The sequence below is a fragment of the Tachyglossus aculeatus genome, unplaced genomic scaffold, assembly GCF_015852505.1.
Source record: "Tachyglossus aculeatus isolate mTacAcu1 unplaced genomic scaffold, mTacAcu1.pri SUPER_30, whole genome shotgun sequence".
In the NCBI taxonomy this organism is placed as follows: Eukaryota; Metazoa; Chordata; class Mammalia; order Monotremata; family Tachyglossidae; genus Tachyglossus; species Tachyglossus aculeatus.
This window is the reverse complement of record NW_024044837.1, coordinates 1,924,347-1,939,821: the sequence shown is the minus strand read 5'-3', so window position 1 is coordinate 1,939,821 and position 15,475 is coordinate 1,924,347. Positions and strand designations below refer to the sequence as shown.

The following is a 15,475-nucleotide window of genomic DNA, read 5'->3' as shown; positions in this document are numbered from 1 at the left end:
AGGGCATAGAGGATGCTCTACAAGCCCTGGAAATGCATAATGTCAAAATCAGAGAGGAGAGCCATAGCGAACGTAGGGTGGCTGCTGCTGGCGGCATGCCGACATGAAATGAATATGTGACCGGAAAGTAAAAGTAAGGCCCGCGAAGCCAAAAAGATGGCTCGCGAGAACCAGGAGTCGAAAGAGCTTTACACATGCTCCTACAAATGGCAAATTAGGCCACCGAAGAAGCAGTTGAGAAGGGGGTCATCTTGGAATGCAGACTAGCAATGCTGAAGGGGTGACTGATGGGCCTCTGCAGGGTACAGGCACTTATAAAGGGCACCAACTGGGACCCGAACGCCTGGCACCCAGACGAAGAATGGGGTGGTAAAGAAATGTTAAACACCATAGAAGAAGACATCGAGGGAAGGGTATGACCCCCTCATCACTCAGGGAACTAAAACTACCCTGAGCCCTGAAGGGGTAGGGGACCCTGAACCCAGAGACCACATCACTCTACGAGATTATACCCCGGCGGAATTGATGGAGGTCCACAAGCAATACCAGCAGCAGCCTCGAGAAATGCTTCTGTCCTGGATGGTCCGACGCTGGGACCAGGGAGGTGATGGGATTATGTTAAGAGCACAGGACGTAGCAGCTAGCCCCCAAGTCAGGCAGCAGTTGAAGGTGGGTCAGGCCAACAGGGGTAACCACTCCCTGATGGATTGGGTAGTGGCCACCATTAAAGACACCTGGGCCACCCTGGACGAGCTACCCTCTGAACCAGAAGATGGTGTGGATATAGAAGGGATATGCACGTTATTGAGAAGGTTGGGAATGAGACAGCAAATATATGCCGTGGGAGATTATAGCCCTGATGCAGCACCTTTGAATTCCGGGATACACAGTAAGCTCCTCCAGTCGGCACCCCGCAACATACAGGGAGTGTTGCTGTCCCTGGTTGAGGAAAAGATGGGCAAGCCTGTCATAGATCTTATACTGGCTTTGGCGAATTTGTGGGGTCTGATTGCAAAACCTAGCAGGATTCGAGGGGTGGCCCCGACAAATGCCATAGCTCTGGAAGGAGCAATACAGAAGGTATCCCGATCCCAAATGTGGAGAGATTTAATAGCGGCCGGGACCAAACAAGAAAAGATAGATAAGCTGCCAAACACTGTGCTGTTTGCCCTGTGGAAAAAATTACCTGAGGATCAGAGGTATACCACAGGGGAAGGCAAGCCCATAGCTGAAGCATCTGAAAGTGTCAACGGGAGCAAAAAAGAAGGCCCGTTCACTCAGCCCTGGGTGATGCCTTCTGCACCACTGTAGCTGGACCTGAGCGAATGGAAAGGCCAGCCATAGGGAAGTGGCCAAGACCTCTCCATTCGGTTCAGCTCAATCGGAGGGGATCAGAAGCCATACGTTACCCTGACCATTTACTGGGGTCCCTGGAATATTCAGTCCACCCTCGCCTTGGTAGACACCGGTGCAGAAGTCACCCCAGTCATTGGGACCCTAGTAAATTCACGGGCCTCAATATGTCGATAGAAGGGTTTTGGGGGTACAGCACCTCCACCGTGAGAACCACCCTCTGATTGGGTGTGGGCCAGATGGCCCCACCACCTATCAGGTTGTCTTCACAGCAGTACCCGAGTGTATGTTGGGGGTGGTGACTTTTGAGGACTCGGGACCCCCTCCCTCGGTCCCCTTAGTACCGATTTGTGAAACCAGGCCTGTGGAGAAGGGGGAGGAGGTGCCGCCAACTGGCACATGACTCAAGGGCATAGGTGATGTAGAAGAAAGAGTGAATAGGTTGGGGAGGAGAAGGTAGTCAGGGAAGGCTTCGTAGTATAAATATGATTTTCAAAGGGCTTTGAAGATGGGACAGTGGTGGTCTGTTGGATTGGAAAGTGGGGGCTGGGGCAGGGAAATTCCAGAACGGAGGGAGGATGTGATCAAGGGGTTGGTGATGAGAAATATGAGATCAATGCACAGCGAGTAGGTGGATGCTAGAGGAGTGGAGTGTGTTGACTGAGTTATAATAGATTAGTGCAATTAGGTAGGCTGGGGAGAGCTGTTTGAATGCTTTAAAGCCAACGGTAAGGAATTTCTCTTGTATGTGGAGGTGGAGAGGCAGCCATTTGATAGTTCTGAGGAGTGGGGAAATGTGCACAGAACAGGTTTTAAGAAAAATCAAGTATGGACTTGAGTGGGGAGAGACTGGAAGGTGGAGAAATCAGCACGGGGGATGATTCAATAGTTGAGGTAGGAAATCGTGAATGATATGATTCATATGGTAGGAGTTTAGCTGGGGCAGATTCTATTAATGTTGTGAAGGTAGAACCAACAGGATTTGGTGGCAGACTGAATATGGGGGTTAAATGAGAGAGATGAGTTGAGGATAGTGCTAGGTTTGTAGGCTTGTGAGACAGGGAGGACGGTGGTGTTGTTTACAGTGCTCAGAAAGTCAAGGAGAGGAGAGGGTTTGGGAAGGAAGACAAGGAGTTCTGTTTTGGACGTGTTACGTTTGAGGGGAAGAGAGGCCATCAAAGTAGGGATGCCTTGAAGGCAGGAGGAAATGTGAGATTGCAGAGGAGGAGAGAGATTAGGCCTGGAGAGGTAGATTTGGGAATCATCCATGTAGAGATGGTAATTGAAGCTGTGGGAATGAATGAGTTCTCCAGGGCAGTGGGTGTAAGATGGAGAAAAGAAGGGGACTCAGAACTGAGTCTTGAGTGACTGGCACAGTTAGGGCGTGGGAGCAGAGCAGTAGCTGGCAAAACACACCGAGAGGAAGCAGCCAAAGAAATGGGAGAAGAAGCAGGAAAGGACAATGAAGTCAAATTTAGGGTCCACAGAGTCAGAGGCAGCTGAGAGGTTTGGGAGAATTAAGATTGGAGAAGCAGCATGGCTCAGTGGAAAGAGCATGGGCTTGGGAGTCAGAAGTCATGGGTCCGGCTCCACCACTTATCAGCTGTGTGACTTTGGGCAAGTCACTTAACTTCTATGTGCCTCAGTTACCTCATCTGGAAAATGGGGATTAAGACTGTGTGCCCCATGTGGGACAACCTGATTACCTTGTATCTCCTCCAGTGCTTAGAACAGTGCTTGGCACATAGTAAGCGCTTAATAAATACCGAAATTAGTATTATTATTATTAAGATGAAGTGGAGGCTGTTGGATTTGATGACAATGAGGTCATTGGTGACCTTTGAGAAAAGAGCTGTGGTGGAGTGAAGGAGATGGAAGCCAGATTTCAGGAGAGAATTAGAAGAGTGGAATTGAAGATAGCAAATGGAGGCAGGTCACTCAGGGAGTTTTGAGAGGAATGGTAGCAGGGAGATGGAGCAATAACTGGAGGGAGCCATGTGATGAAGGGAAGTTTTTTTTTAAGATACAGGATACATGAGAATGTTTGAAAGCAGCAGGGAAGAAGTCACTGGAGAATGAGTAGTTGAAGATGGCAGTCAAAGGGAAGAAAGGAGGGTGCAAGTGTTTGGACAAAGTACCTTCGTATCGATGGCACTGGAGGTGCAGGTGGAGGGGTTGGATTTTGAAAGGAGGTAGGAGATCTCTTGAAATACTGTTGGAAAGGATGGGAGAATCAAAAAGGGAGCAGGAAGAGAAAGGGACTGGAGGGGTGCATGGGAGATTTTAGGGAGATCACTCTTGATGGTTTCAATTTTTTCAACAAAGTACATTAATAATAATAATAATAATAATGGTATTTGTTAAGCGCTTACTATGTGCAAAGCACTGTTCTAAGGTCTTGGAGGATACAAAGTAATCAGATTGTCCCACATGGGGCTCACAGGCTTAATCCCCATTTTACAGGTGAGGGAACTGAGGCCCAGAGAAGTTAAGTGGCTTGCCCAAGGTCACACAGCTGACAAGTGGTGGGGCCAGGATTGGAACCCATGACCTCTGACTCCCAAGCCCGGGCTCTTTCCACTGAGCTACGCTGCTGCCTGACATTGCCAGGTCATTAGGGGCAAAAGATGAGGGGGGCAGGGGGCAGAGGTTTGAGGAAGGAGTTCAAAGTCTGTAACAGCCAGTGCTTGCGATGGGTGTGGTAAGCAGTACAGGTGGAGAGATATTGTTGCTGGGCCCAGGAGAGGGCAAAGTTCTAAACAGCAGGTGAGGAAGGGTTTGAGATGGGTGAGGTCAGCCTGGTGTCTGGATTTCCAGTAGTGGAGCTCCACAGCTCAGGCACAGGAGTGAGGAAGCATTTCTGTGGAGGTTATCTGGGGCTGTGGGTTACTAGTAGGAAACTGATGGGGAGTTGAGTTCGGTGGAGAGGGCAGAGTTGAGGGCATGGATAGTTGAGTAGCTCTCTTCCTCCCTAGCTAGCTCTCTGCCTCCCTTCAAAGCCCTACTGAGAGCTCACCTCCTCCAGGAGGTCTTCCCAGACTGAGCCCCCTCCTTCCTCTCCCCCTCCTCATCCCCCCGCCTTACCTCCTTCCCCTCCCCACAGCACCTGTATATATGTATATATGTTTGTACGTATTTATTACTCTATTTATTTATTTATTTATTTTATTTCTACATATTTATTCTATTTATTTTATTTTGTTAATATGTTTTGTTTTGTTGTCTGTCTCCCCCTTTTGGACTGTGAGCCCGCTGTTGGGTAGGGACCGTCTCTATATGTTGCCAACCTGTACTTCCCAAGCGCTTAGTACAGTGCTCTGCACACAGTAAGCACTCAATAAATACGATTGAATGAATGAATGAGTATGGACGCCAAATGGGGCATGATGAGTTGGAATGATTGGTGTGTGAGGGGCGGGGGTGTTGAGAGATGTCAGGTCTTTGTAGGGGACTGTTTTATGGGGAAACGCTGTGTGTGAGGGAAGGCAGATGAAGAGGAGTTGTACCTGGTCGTTACTGATGCACTGGACACAAGTAAATATTGGCCAATGAATGATCTGATTTATTCGTTAGAGCTGAGGTGGCTGAGGGGTGGCAGGACCAAGAAGTTTGGAGGATTAATCCCCCACTGACAAAACCCTCTCCCACCCTGATCCCCACTGCTCACACCCAAACTGGCACTCCCAACCCAAGACACTCGGCAGAGAGCTTCTCCACTGGATGGGGGCAGTGACATACAATGGAAAGAGTTCAGGAATGGAAGAGCCTGTGGCTGTTTGGGGTCAGTAGCCATGCTCCAATGGAAAGATATGGGAATCTGCGCTTCCCCCAGGCAAATGCCCCCTGCCATCCCCCACACAAGCCCCCACCCATCAGGAATGGGGGTCATGGCTCCACCTCTCACCCGGAAGACCTGGCCGCTGCAGCCAACACCGGGACCCTGAGGTCACAAATCTCAATCTAGGGATGCCCCAAATTTGTGGCTTTTAGACTTCTGCGGACACGCCGGGGAAGGGGGCTGGGATGTGCTTGTAGCCCCAGTATTGGACCAGAGTGAATGCTAAAGTTCTCCCATCGTGACTGGGAAGAGGCATAGGTACTCCTGTGTCCTGGCACGGGGGGCATGTTCCCTACCTGTGCAGGTCATCATGGGGTCAGTCGGGCAATGAAGGCTGTCTGCACCGTCCTCCTCCTTAGTCCCTTCGGTTGATGGACCTCGTGGTGGGGAACTTGTCCTGGAACAATCAATGCAGCTGAGGAGGAAGAGGAATGGGGGACTGTGGGGCTCCAGGCAGGAACACTGCGTCCTCAACCACAGGAGCAGTGCTCGTGTGAGTGGAGCTTATGGCAGGACTATTTGCAGGAGTCTCTGGTCCCTCAGGCCCCACAGGTTATGGCTCCCCCAGCTCCTTGTTAGATACGAACAAACTCTCAGTGCCTGGTCTCCCTACAGGGCTTTGCTTAGGGAGATATCCCAGAAGATATTCTATTTGAAATGGTATCTGTTAAGTGCTGACCATGTGTCAGGCACTGTACCAATTGCGGGGTAGATGCACGATAACCGAGTTGGACACAACCCCATCTCATAAGGGACTCACGGTCCTAATCTCCATTTCCTAGATGAGGTAAATGAGGCGCAGAAAAGTTAAGTGACTTGCACAAGGTCACACAGCAGACAAGTGGCAGAGGCAGGATTAGAACCGTGGTCTTCCAACTCCCAGGCCCATGCTAGTTCCACCAGGCCATGCTGCTTCCCTAATAATAATGGTATAGGTTAAGTTATGTGTCAAGCATTGGACTAAGAGCTGGGGTAGATATAAGATGATTAGGTCTCATGTAGGGCTCACAGTCTCAGTAGGCAGGAGAACATGTACTGAATCCTCATTTTACAGATAAGGGAACTGAGGCACAGAAAAGTTAAGTGACTTGTCCAAAGTCACACAGCAGACAAGTGATCACCCGGGATTAGAATCCAGGTTCTCTGACTCCCACATCCCTGATCTTTCCACTAGACCACACTGTTTCTTTGGACAACAGAATATTGTTGACCATAATGGAGGATGGTAAACTCTCACTAGGAATGGACTCCTTACAAAAAACAAACAAAACAAAATTGTACATAATAAAAAGTATGTGATCTATGAGAGCTGGCTAAACTTTCTCAGAAAATAAGCTTCAGGTTACTCTGCAAGTCAGAACCCTCGAAAGAAGACACTTTTCCTGTTGAATGTATTTCTCAGGGCCTCTTTCATGTTCTTGTTCCTTAGGCTATAGATGAAGGGATTCATTGTGGGGATGACCACTGTGTACAGCACAGATACTATCGAGCCCTTACTGAATGCTTGGGTAGATGTTGGACAAAGGTAGGTTCCAAGAATGGTGTTGTAGAATAAGGAGACCACGGACAGGTGAGAGCCACAGGTGCTGAAAGCTTTCCACCTTCCCCCTGCAGATGGGATTCTCAATATGGTGGAGATGATGCGAATGTAAGAGAACAGGAGGCCAAATATAGGTCCTACACCAGTCACTACTGCAAAGACAAGCAGAATTCGTTCATTGATGACGACGCTAGAACAGGAAAGCTTGAGGATCTGGTAAAGCTCACAGAAGAAGTGAAGAATTTCACGATTGGAACAGAAGGATAAGCGAACCACTAACAGGGTGGGTGTCAGGGCATGGAGGGAACTGACGATCCAGGATCCAGCAACCAATAGGCTACAGAGCCGTGGGCTCATGATGGTGGTGTAGTGGAGGGGCTGGCATATGGCCTCGTAACGGTCATATGCCATCCCAGTGAGGAGAAAGTGGTCCAGACCTCCAAACAGAATGAAGAAGTACATTTGCGCCAGGCAGCCAGCGTAGGATATGGATTTGTCGTGGGTCAGGAAGGAGATGTCGGCTAGGGAGAGGTTGGTGAGGAAGAAGTACATGGGGGTGTGCAGGTGTGGGTCAGAGTCGATGGCCAGGACGATGAGCTGGCTCCCCACAATGCCGAGAAGGTACAACCAGAGGAACAGCACCAAGAGGAGCTGCCACTGCTCCACCTGGTCGGATAGTCCCAGGAGGAGGAATTCCGTGATGCTGGTTTGGTTTCCCTTCTCCATGGGGCTGGAGGATCTGCTGGTGGAGATATAGCATGCGATTGGCATGGTGGAGCAATCACATCCTGATTCAGACTCAGTCTAGGTTTTATGCAGGTTAATGTGTGTGTGCCGGGGCAGCGCAGGGCAATCAGTGGAGAGACCCCTCCTGCTCGATTTCAGACATCTCCCCAGCTTTATTGGAAATGTGGTTTGGAGGGCTGGGTTCTGGCTGGAGTATTTGTTCACCTGAGATTCTCCTGCTCACACACTCCAACCTTCCTGGGGTCCTGGGTCCACCCTTCCTGGGCCCGTGTTTGTGTCCACACAAGGTGCACCGGGTTCTATTTCCACCCCACCCCCAGGCACAGCACTGGGCTCTCCCGGTCTGGCTACTCTTCATTCTCCATGGAACACCCCATCAGAGACTCGGAGCCCATCATCAGTGGCCCCTCAGGCTCTCTCCTGAGCCTTCTCCAAGGAATCTCATGCCAATTCTCAGGCCAAGCCAACTTAGTATTAAGGAGAAAAACTTGGGCCTATCTCATTTTGTTGCCGAAAAAATATTGCTTCCCCCTTCTAGACTGTGAGCCCACTGTTGGGTAGGGACCGTCTCTATATGTTGCCAACCTGTACTTCCCAAGCACTTAGCACAGTGCTTTGCATACAGTAAGCGCTCAATAAATACGACTGAATGAATGAATTGCTGGATACTGTTGATGGGCTTTACGGTGCTCACAGCTGCCCTGCACCCTACTCTTAGCAAATGCCCCCCCCCAACTCCTTACTTATGAATTCTCAATTAGTTTACTTTTGCTTTCTTTTTAAGCTCAGCACACTTATTTCTGCAACGCTCAGCCCAATCCTCGCTCCCAGCCTTGTTTGTCTTCCTCGTGTGTGGAGTTCCCATAAGAATGAGGGTTCTGGCGTCTGCAGGGGGTGGTCCAGTCGCTACAGTAGTTTCCCCTCCACCCACCCAACCATTTCAGGAGTGAAGCCAGATCTCTTTCAAGAGTGAACATGTTGAGTTTTGGGTGGCGGGCGGACATCCAGGTGGAGATGTCCTGAAGGCAGGAGGAGATACGAGCCTGGAGGGAGGGAGAGAGAACAGGGGAGGAGATGTAGATTTGGGTGTCTTCTGCGTAGAGATGATAGATGAAGCCGTGGGAGCGAATGAGTTCACCAAGGCAGTGAGTAGAGATGGAGAACAGAAAGGGACCAAGAACTGACCCTTGAGGAACCCTACAGTTAGGGGATGGGAGGGGGAGGGGGAGGAGGAGCCCGTGAAGGAGACTGAGAATGAATGGGCAGAGAGATGAGGAGAACCAGGAGAGGACGGAGTCCGTGTAGCCAAGGTTGGATAATGTGTTGAGGAGAAAGGGATGGTCTACAGAATCAAAGGCAGCTGGGAGATCGAGGAGGATTAGGATAGAGTAGGAGCCATTGGATTTGGCAAGAAGGAGGTCATTGGTGACGTTTGAGAGCGCAGTTTCGGTGGAGTGGAGGGAACAGAAGTCCGATTGGAGGGGGTCCAGGAGATTGTTCGAGTTGAGAAATTCGAGGCAGCGAGTGTAGACAACTTGCTCTAGGAGTTTATAAAGGAAGGGTAGGAAAGAAAGGGCGATAACTGGAAGGGGCAGTGGTGTCAATAGAGGGTTTTTTAGGATGGGTGAGGCGTGGGTAGAGGGAGTGGAGTCGTTGGAGAGTGAGCAGTTGAAGATGGAAATTAAGGAGGGGAGGAATGAAAGGCTGAGAGTTTTTATAAGATGAGAGGGAATGGGGTCCGAAGCACAGATAAAGGGGGTGGAACTTGAGAGGAGGGAGGAGATCTCCTCTGAAGATCCTGATGGAAAGGATGGAAGAGGAGAGGAGAGGCTTGAGAGCCAGGGGAGATGGCGAAGGTGGAGATGTGACTTTGGGGAGCTCAGACCTGAGGTGTTAATTTTTGTAATGATGTAGGTGGACAGATTGTTGGGGGAGAGGGATGGAGGAGGGGGAGGAACAGCAGGCTTGAGGAGAGAGTTAAATGTCCAGAACAGCTGAAAGGCGTGAAGGGCATGGGTGTCCATAATTGAAGAAAAATAGTTTTGCCTGGCAGAGGAGAGGCAGGAAACAATAAAGTTTAAGTGAACAAAGTTGCCATGGTGACCTCCAGTTTTGGTGGTGAAACATCGTGGTTCGGGCAGGTTGTTATTAGGCCTGGTAGGGATCAAGGGAGACTTGTTGGATTTTAGCCAAGAAACTCCAAGGGCAATACCACAAACTCGCAGAGGGCAGCACCACCACAACCCCCTTCAGATGGCATCCAGACTGATAGACAAAAGTGCCATGGAAACCCAGCCCAGGCATCATTTGTCACGCTGTAGCCAGCAGATACCGCTAGAACAGAGCTCCCCTGTGTACCCAGTCTCTGGCACACGAGTCCCTGACTCCTGCTGCATGGCTCAAGCTGCTGACCTTCAACGACCTCTGGCCCTCCCTGAACTTTCTCCATCCTCTGCAGCAGGGGCCGCAGGAGAAGATGCACTGCACACTATTGACTTGTTTTGCTAACTCCGTTGTATTGTATTCTCCCAAGGGTTCAGTACAGTACTCTGCACACAGTAAACCCTCAATAAATACAGTTGATGATGATGATGATGATGATGATGATGATTATAATGCAGACACACAATCAGGTGAGCCAGGTGGCTTTTGTAGAAAAAAGGTCATTGTGACAGACACCATCCCACACTTGGAAGCCCTTCCCTTCTCTGTCAGTGATCTGAAAGCAAGGGTGGCTGGAATGTGTATCTTAGAACAGTGCTTTGCACATAGTGAGCGCTTAACCAATACCATCATCCGTATTATTATTATCTATTTATATTAATGTCTGTCTCCCCGACTAGACTGTAAGCTCATTGTGGGCAGGGAATATATGTGTTATATTGCTGGGCTGTACCCTCCCAAGTGCTTAGTACAGTGCCTTGTACACAGTAAGCGGTCAATAAATAATAATAATAATAGTAATGATAATGATAGCATTTATTAAGCACTTACTATGTGCAAAGTACTGTTCTAAGTTCTGGGGTGGGTGGTTGCAAGGTGATCAGGTTGTTGCACGGGGGGCTCACAGTCTTAATCCCCATTTTACAGATGAGGTAACTGAGGCCCAGAGAAGTTAAGTGACTTCCGCAAAGTCACACAGTTGGCAATTGGCAGAGCCGGGATTTGAACCCATGACCTCTGACTCCAAAGCCTGGGCTCTTTCCACTGAGTCACACTGCTTCTATGATTGGTTGATAGATTGGTGATGGGTTGAACTTGCCTTCATTTAGAACCCCCAGACAACAAGTCCCTGGGTGTTCTGTGACTTCAACTGAGCAGGGTCTGAGCATGTTCCACCCCGAACATGGAAGGCTTGGCATTTCAAGTAAGGAAGAGCAGATCCTCATACCCAGTCTGGAGCACCCAGCCCAGGCATGTGGCTGTTAGCTTCTCCCCTAAATGTGGTCAGTAACATATAATAGAGAGGAAGAGCCTGTGGAAGATCGAGGTGAGGATCCACACTCCAGTGGAAAGTTAATGGGGGTCTTTGCCTCCCCCAGAGACATGCCCTTCTCCCAGCCCCCTCCCCAGGCCCTGGCTGTCAGGGACAGGGGTCCGGGCTCCACTTTCCACCCGGGAGACCTGGCCACTATGGCCGTCACCGGGACGATGAGGCCACATACGCCACTCTCAGGATGCCCAAACCCCGTGCCTTACCATCGAGGAGTGGATTTGAGATAGGCTGTAGTCCCGATATCGGAGTAGTAACATGAAGGCTGAAGTTCTCCTGTCAGGGGTGGGTAACATGTGCGGGTTCCTCCCGTGGGTGGCTTGTGGGGAGGTACCTTACCTGTGCAGGTTGTCTTGAGGTCGGTTGGGCAATGTAATTTGCATAAGCTGTCCACCTCCTCTGTACCCTCGGGGGATGAACTCTGTGATGGGGAACTCCTAGAACAATTGATGTGGCTGAGTGGGAAGAGGGACACAGGACTGCAGGGTACCAGGCAGGAGCACTGTTTCTTCACTCACGAGGGCAGTGCGGACGGGAAAGAGGCTCATGGCAGGACTATTTTCAAGAGTCTCTGGGCCCTTGGGACCCACACGCCATGGCTCCCTGAGCTCCTTGTTAGAGACAAACAAACACTCAGCTTCTGGTTTCTGTCCTGGCCCCTCTTGGCTCTGCTGAGGGAGATATCTGGAAATGATAATGTAATCTTATTGGGGACAGTTTAGCGTGGCTGAGTGGAAAGAGCAAAGACATAGCAGAAAGAGGTCATGGGTTCTAATCCCAGCTCCGCCACTTATCGACTGTGAGACTTTGGGCAAGTCACTTAACTTCTGTGTGCCTCAGTTACTTCATCTGTAAAATGGGGATTAAGACTGTGAGTCCCATGTGGGACAGCCTGATTACCGTGTATCTACCTCAGGGCTTGGAACAGTGCTTGGCACATAGCAAGGACATAGCAAATACCATTTTGCCTTCTGGACTGTAAACTTGGTGTGGACAGGGATTGACGCTATTGCCAAATTGTACTTTCCAAGCTCTTAGTACAGTTCTCTGCACACAGTAAGCACTCAATAAATACGGTTCAATGAATGAAAGAATGAATGAATGAATCTCCTAGGGTCTCCTGGACAGCCGTCCCTGAAGCTCAGTGATTATATCCCTCAGGCCGACTCGTGATAATCTCTCAGCACAGACCAAGGGACAACAATGACCAGTCTCCTCACCCCTCTGAAGAGAGGTAGAATAAGCCAGGAATCTACCCAGAATCCTACACTGCACTACCACTGTAACCTCTGCCCGGGAGAGAGTGAGCCTTGGGCAGCATTCTTATCTAACAACCTGAGAAATACCATTATTGTTTCAGGACAATGGTGCCCAAATCCCAAAATTCTGTCTCTGACAGTGCCTCCTTCCCCCTGTGCCGAAAGTACACTATGCAGAGAAGCAGCATGGCTCAGTGGAAAGAGCCCGGGTTTGGGAGTCAGAGGTCATGGGTTCTAGTTCCGGCAGTGCCACTTGTCAGCTGGGTGACTTTGGGCAAGTCACTTCATTTCTCTGTGCCTCAGTTACCTCATCTGTAAAATGGGGATTAAGATTGTGAGCCCCACGTGGGGCAACCTGATCACCTTGTATCCCTCCAGTGCTTAGAACAGTGCATTGCATATAGTAAGCGCTTAACAAATACCATTATTATTATTATTATTTGCTTTACTGGGATGTACCGTCTATCAACACTAGTGTGCTCCCTCCAATGACCTTCCATGAATGGATGCCTTCTTAATCCTTTCCTGAACCTTCCACTATCCCTCTTATCTTGCCTTATGCCTTTGAGTCGTTTCCGAACCATAGCAACACCATGGGAACGTGTCTTCCAGAATGGCCCGCTCTGCATCTGCAATCATTCTGGTAGTGCATCCAGCGTTTTCTTGGTAAAAATCCGTAAGTGGTTTACCATTGCCGCCTTGTGCACAATAAAATCTATTTTCTACCCTCAACTCTATCCCACGTCACTGCTGCCCAGCATGGGTGAATTTTGACTTGTAGCAGATAGTCTTCCACTCGCTAGCCACTGCCCAAGCTAGGAATGGAATGGATAGGTCTCTGCTTGACTCTCCCTCCCACAGCTGAAACTGGTAGAGTACTGGAAACTCTCCAGGTTCGATCCTGAGAGGGGCCACTATCCCTCACCTTTCCATAAATCCATAACATCCGTAAATTTAGTAAAAATCCCATTTGAACCTGTTTGATTTCTGCAGGAATTTCTTACATTTCCTTTTGTTTGGCTTGACTCTTCCATCATCGAGTGTCATTAGGTGTCCCCTCCTCACAGTGGTGTGGGATTTGGTCAACAATGAGTCTTTATTGTCGCTATCTCTGCCCTTCATGAACAATGACACTTCAACCATAACCCGACTAAGTATTCATCTTTTTTGTCAATTTCCAGCCTTTGTCACTGTTTCTCCCTTTGAGAAAAGTTAATTGATGGGTTTTTCAGAGTTTCACTTTCTACAAATTCTGCAATTTGTCATCTCACCTGTAGGTTGCTCCTCCCCAACTCCTATGATGGTTTTTTATTTTTATCACATTGTAGCAAATACTTTCAAATCGTAACTTTGATGTTTAGTTGTTATGGATAAGAAAACACCTTGGCATCATTTTTTTAAAACAATTCTACCCTTTTCCATTTCTTTCACAGTTTGTATCAGTGGTAGGGATTTGTTTTAGAAGTACCCCGATTTTATTTGTGCAAAATCATTTGCAGAAAGGGAGCTGAGTTAGTTTGTTCCAATAAAAGTGAAAATTCTACCTCTTAACAAAACTATTTCACAACAGTTGTAGTGCTTATTAAATGCTTATTATGTTCTAAGCTCCGAGGTCTCTACAAGGTTACCCACACACCTTCAATTATACATTCCTAATCCAATTTTGTTTCACTAAGCAATTGAACTCCATCTAATTCCAGTGCTGGACGGGGGATTCTGACCCTGCCAGACTCCACTGTACCCAGAGCCGTGCTACTGGGAAAGAGCAGAGAAATTCTTCAGGAGATAGCTCTTTGTTAGCCATTGTGTTTGACTAGACCCTTGCACCCTGGATTGGGGATTCTTTTTTTAGGACATTGTATAGTGGCAGAGGTTACCAAGAAGGCTCAGGAAGTTGGGAAGTAGCAGGTGAAGAGAGATGACACGTAAGATGGTGTAGAGCTTTCAAGCTAATGGCAAGGATTTCCATTTATTGCAGAAGGAGAAGGATGACCACTGGAGATTTTTGAGGTGTGAAGAGGTGTTCATTCATTCATTCAATCGTATTTATTGAGCACTTACTGTGTGCAGAGCACTGTACTAAGCGTTTGGGATGTACAAGTTGGCAACATATAGAGACGGTCCCTACCCAAAAATGGGCTCACAGTCTAGAAGGGGGAGGCAGACAACAAAACAAAACATGTAGACAGGTGTCAAAACTGTCAGAATAAATTGAATTGTAGGTATAATCAATCAATCAATCAGTTGTATTTATTGAGCGCTTATTGTGTGTAGAGCACTGTACTAAGCGCTTGGGAAGTACAAATTGGCAATATATAGAGATAGTCTCTACCCAACAGTGGGCTCACAGTCTAGAAGGAGGAGACAGAGAACAAAACCAAACATATTAACAAAATAAAATAAATAGAATAGATATGTACAAGTAAAATAAATAAATAAATAGAGTAATAAATATGTACAAACATATATACATATATACAGGTGCTGCGGGGAAGGGAAGGAGGTAAGATGGGGAGATGTAGAGGGGGACAAGGGGGAGAGGAAGGGAGGGGCTCAGTCTGGGAAGGCCTCCTGGAGGAGGTGAGCTCTCAGTAGGGCCTTGAAGGGAGGAAGAGAGCTAGCTTGGCGGATGGGCAAAAGGAGGGCATTCCAGGCCAGGGGGATGACGTGGGCCGGGTGTCAACTGCGGGACAGGCGAGAACGAGGCACGGTGAGGAGATTAGCGGCAGTGGAGCAGAGGGTGCGGGCTGGGCTGTAGAAGGAGAGAAGGGAGGTGAAGTAGGAGGGGCGAGGTGATGGAGAGTCTTGAAGCCGAGGGTGAGGAGTTTCTGCCTGATGCACAGATTGATTGGTAGCCACTGGATATTTTGAGGAAGGAAGTAACATGCCCAGAGCGTTTCTGGTCAAAGACAATCCGGGCAGCAGCATGAAGTATGGATTGAAGTGGGGAGAGACACGAGGATGGGAGATCAGAGAGAAGGCTGATGCAGTAGTCTAGACGGGATAGGATGAGAGCTTGAACGAGCAGGGTAGCAGTTTGGATGGAGAGGAAAGGGCGGATCTTGGCAATGTTGCGGAGCTGAGACGGGCAGGTTTTGGTGACGGCTTGGATGTGAGGGGTGAATGAGAGAGCGGAGTCGAGGATGACACCAAGGTTGCGGGCTTGTGAGACGGGAAGGATGGTAGTGCCGTCAACAGTGATGGGAAAATCAGGGAGAGGGCAGGGTTTGGGGGGGAAGACAAGG

General features: G+C 48.9%; 1 protein-coding gene and 1 non-coding gene across 2 annotated transcripts; both read right to left on the bottom strand.

The window, feature by feature from the left end:
* Window positions 1-6,545: 6,545 nt before the first annotated feature.
* Window positions 6,546-13,373, bottom strand: LOC119921781 (olfactory receptor 1571-like). The gene is made up of 5 exons (XM_038741824.1): window positions 13,296-13,373; window positions 11,490-11,639; window positions 11,311-11,408; window positions 11,178-11,247; window positions 6,546-7,397 (listed from the first exon to the last, which is right to left on the bottom strand). Exons 1-5 carry the CDS (start codon window positions 13,371-13,373, stop codon window positions 6,546-6,548), a joined length of 1,248 nt encoding a protein of 415 aa, XP_038597752.1.
* Window positions 13,004-13,141, bottom strand: LOC119921861. The gene has a single exon (XR_005448600.1). It is a non-coding gene; the product is annotated as a small nucleolar RNA SNORA7 (small nucleolar RNA).
* Window positions 13,374-15,475: the final 2,102 nt, after the last annotated feature.

Bases quoted from the DNA above. Each gene is read 5' to 3' on its own strand.
- LOC119921781 (XM_038741824.1), bottom strand. From the start codon at position 13,373: ATGGTTGAAGTGTCATTGTTCATGAAGGGCAGAGATAGCGACAATAAA. The intron at 11,409-11,489 runs GTGAGTGAAGAA...CAATTGTTCTAG, and splicing joins TTCCCGTCCGCACTGCCCTC to GAGTTCCCCATCACAGAGTT. The intron at 11,248-11,310 runs GTAAGGTACCTC...CACCCCTGACAG, and splicing joins CCTCAAGACAACCTGCACAG to GAGAACTTCAGCCTTCATGT.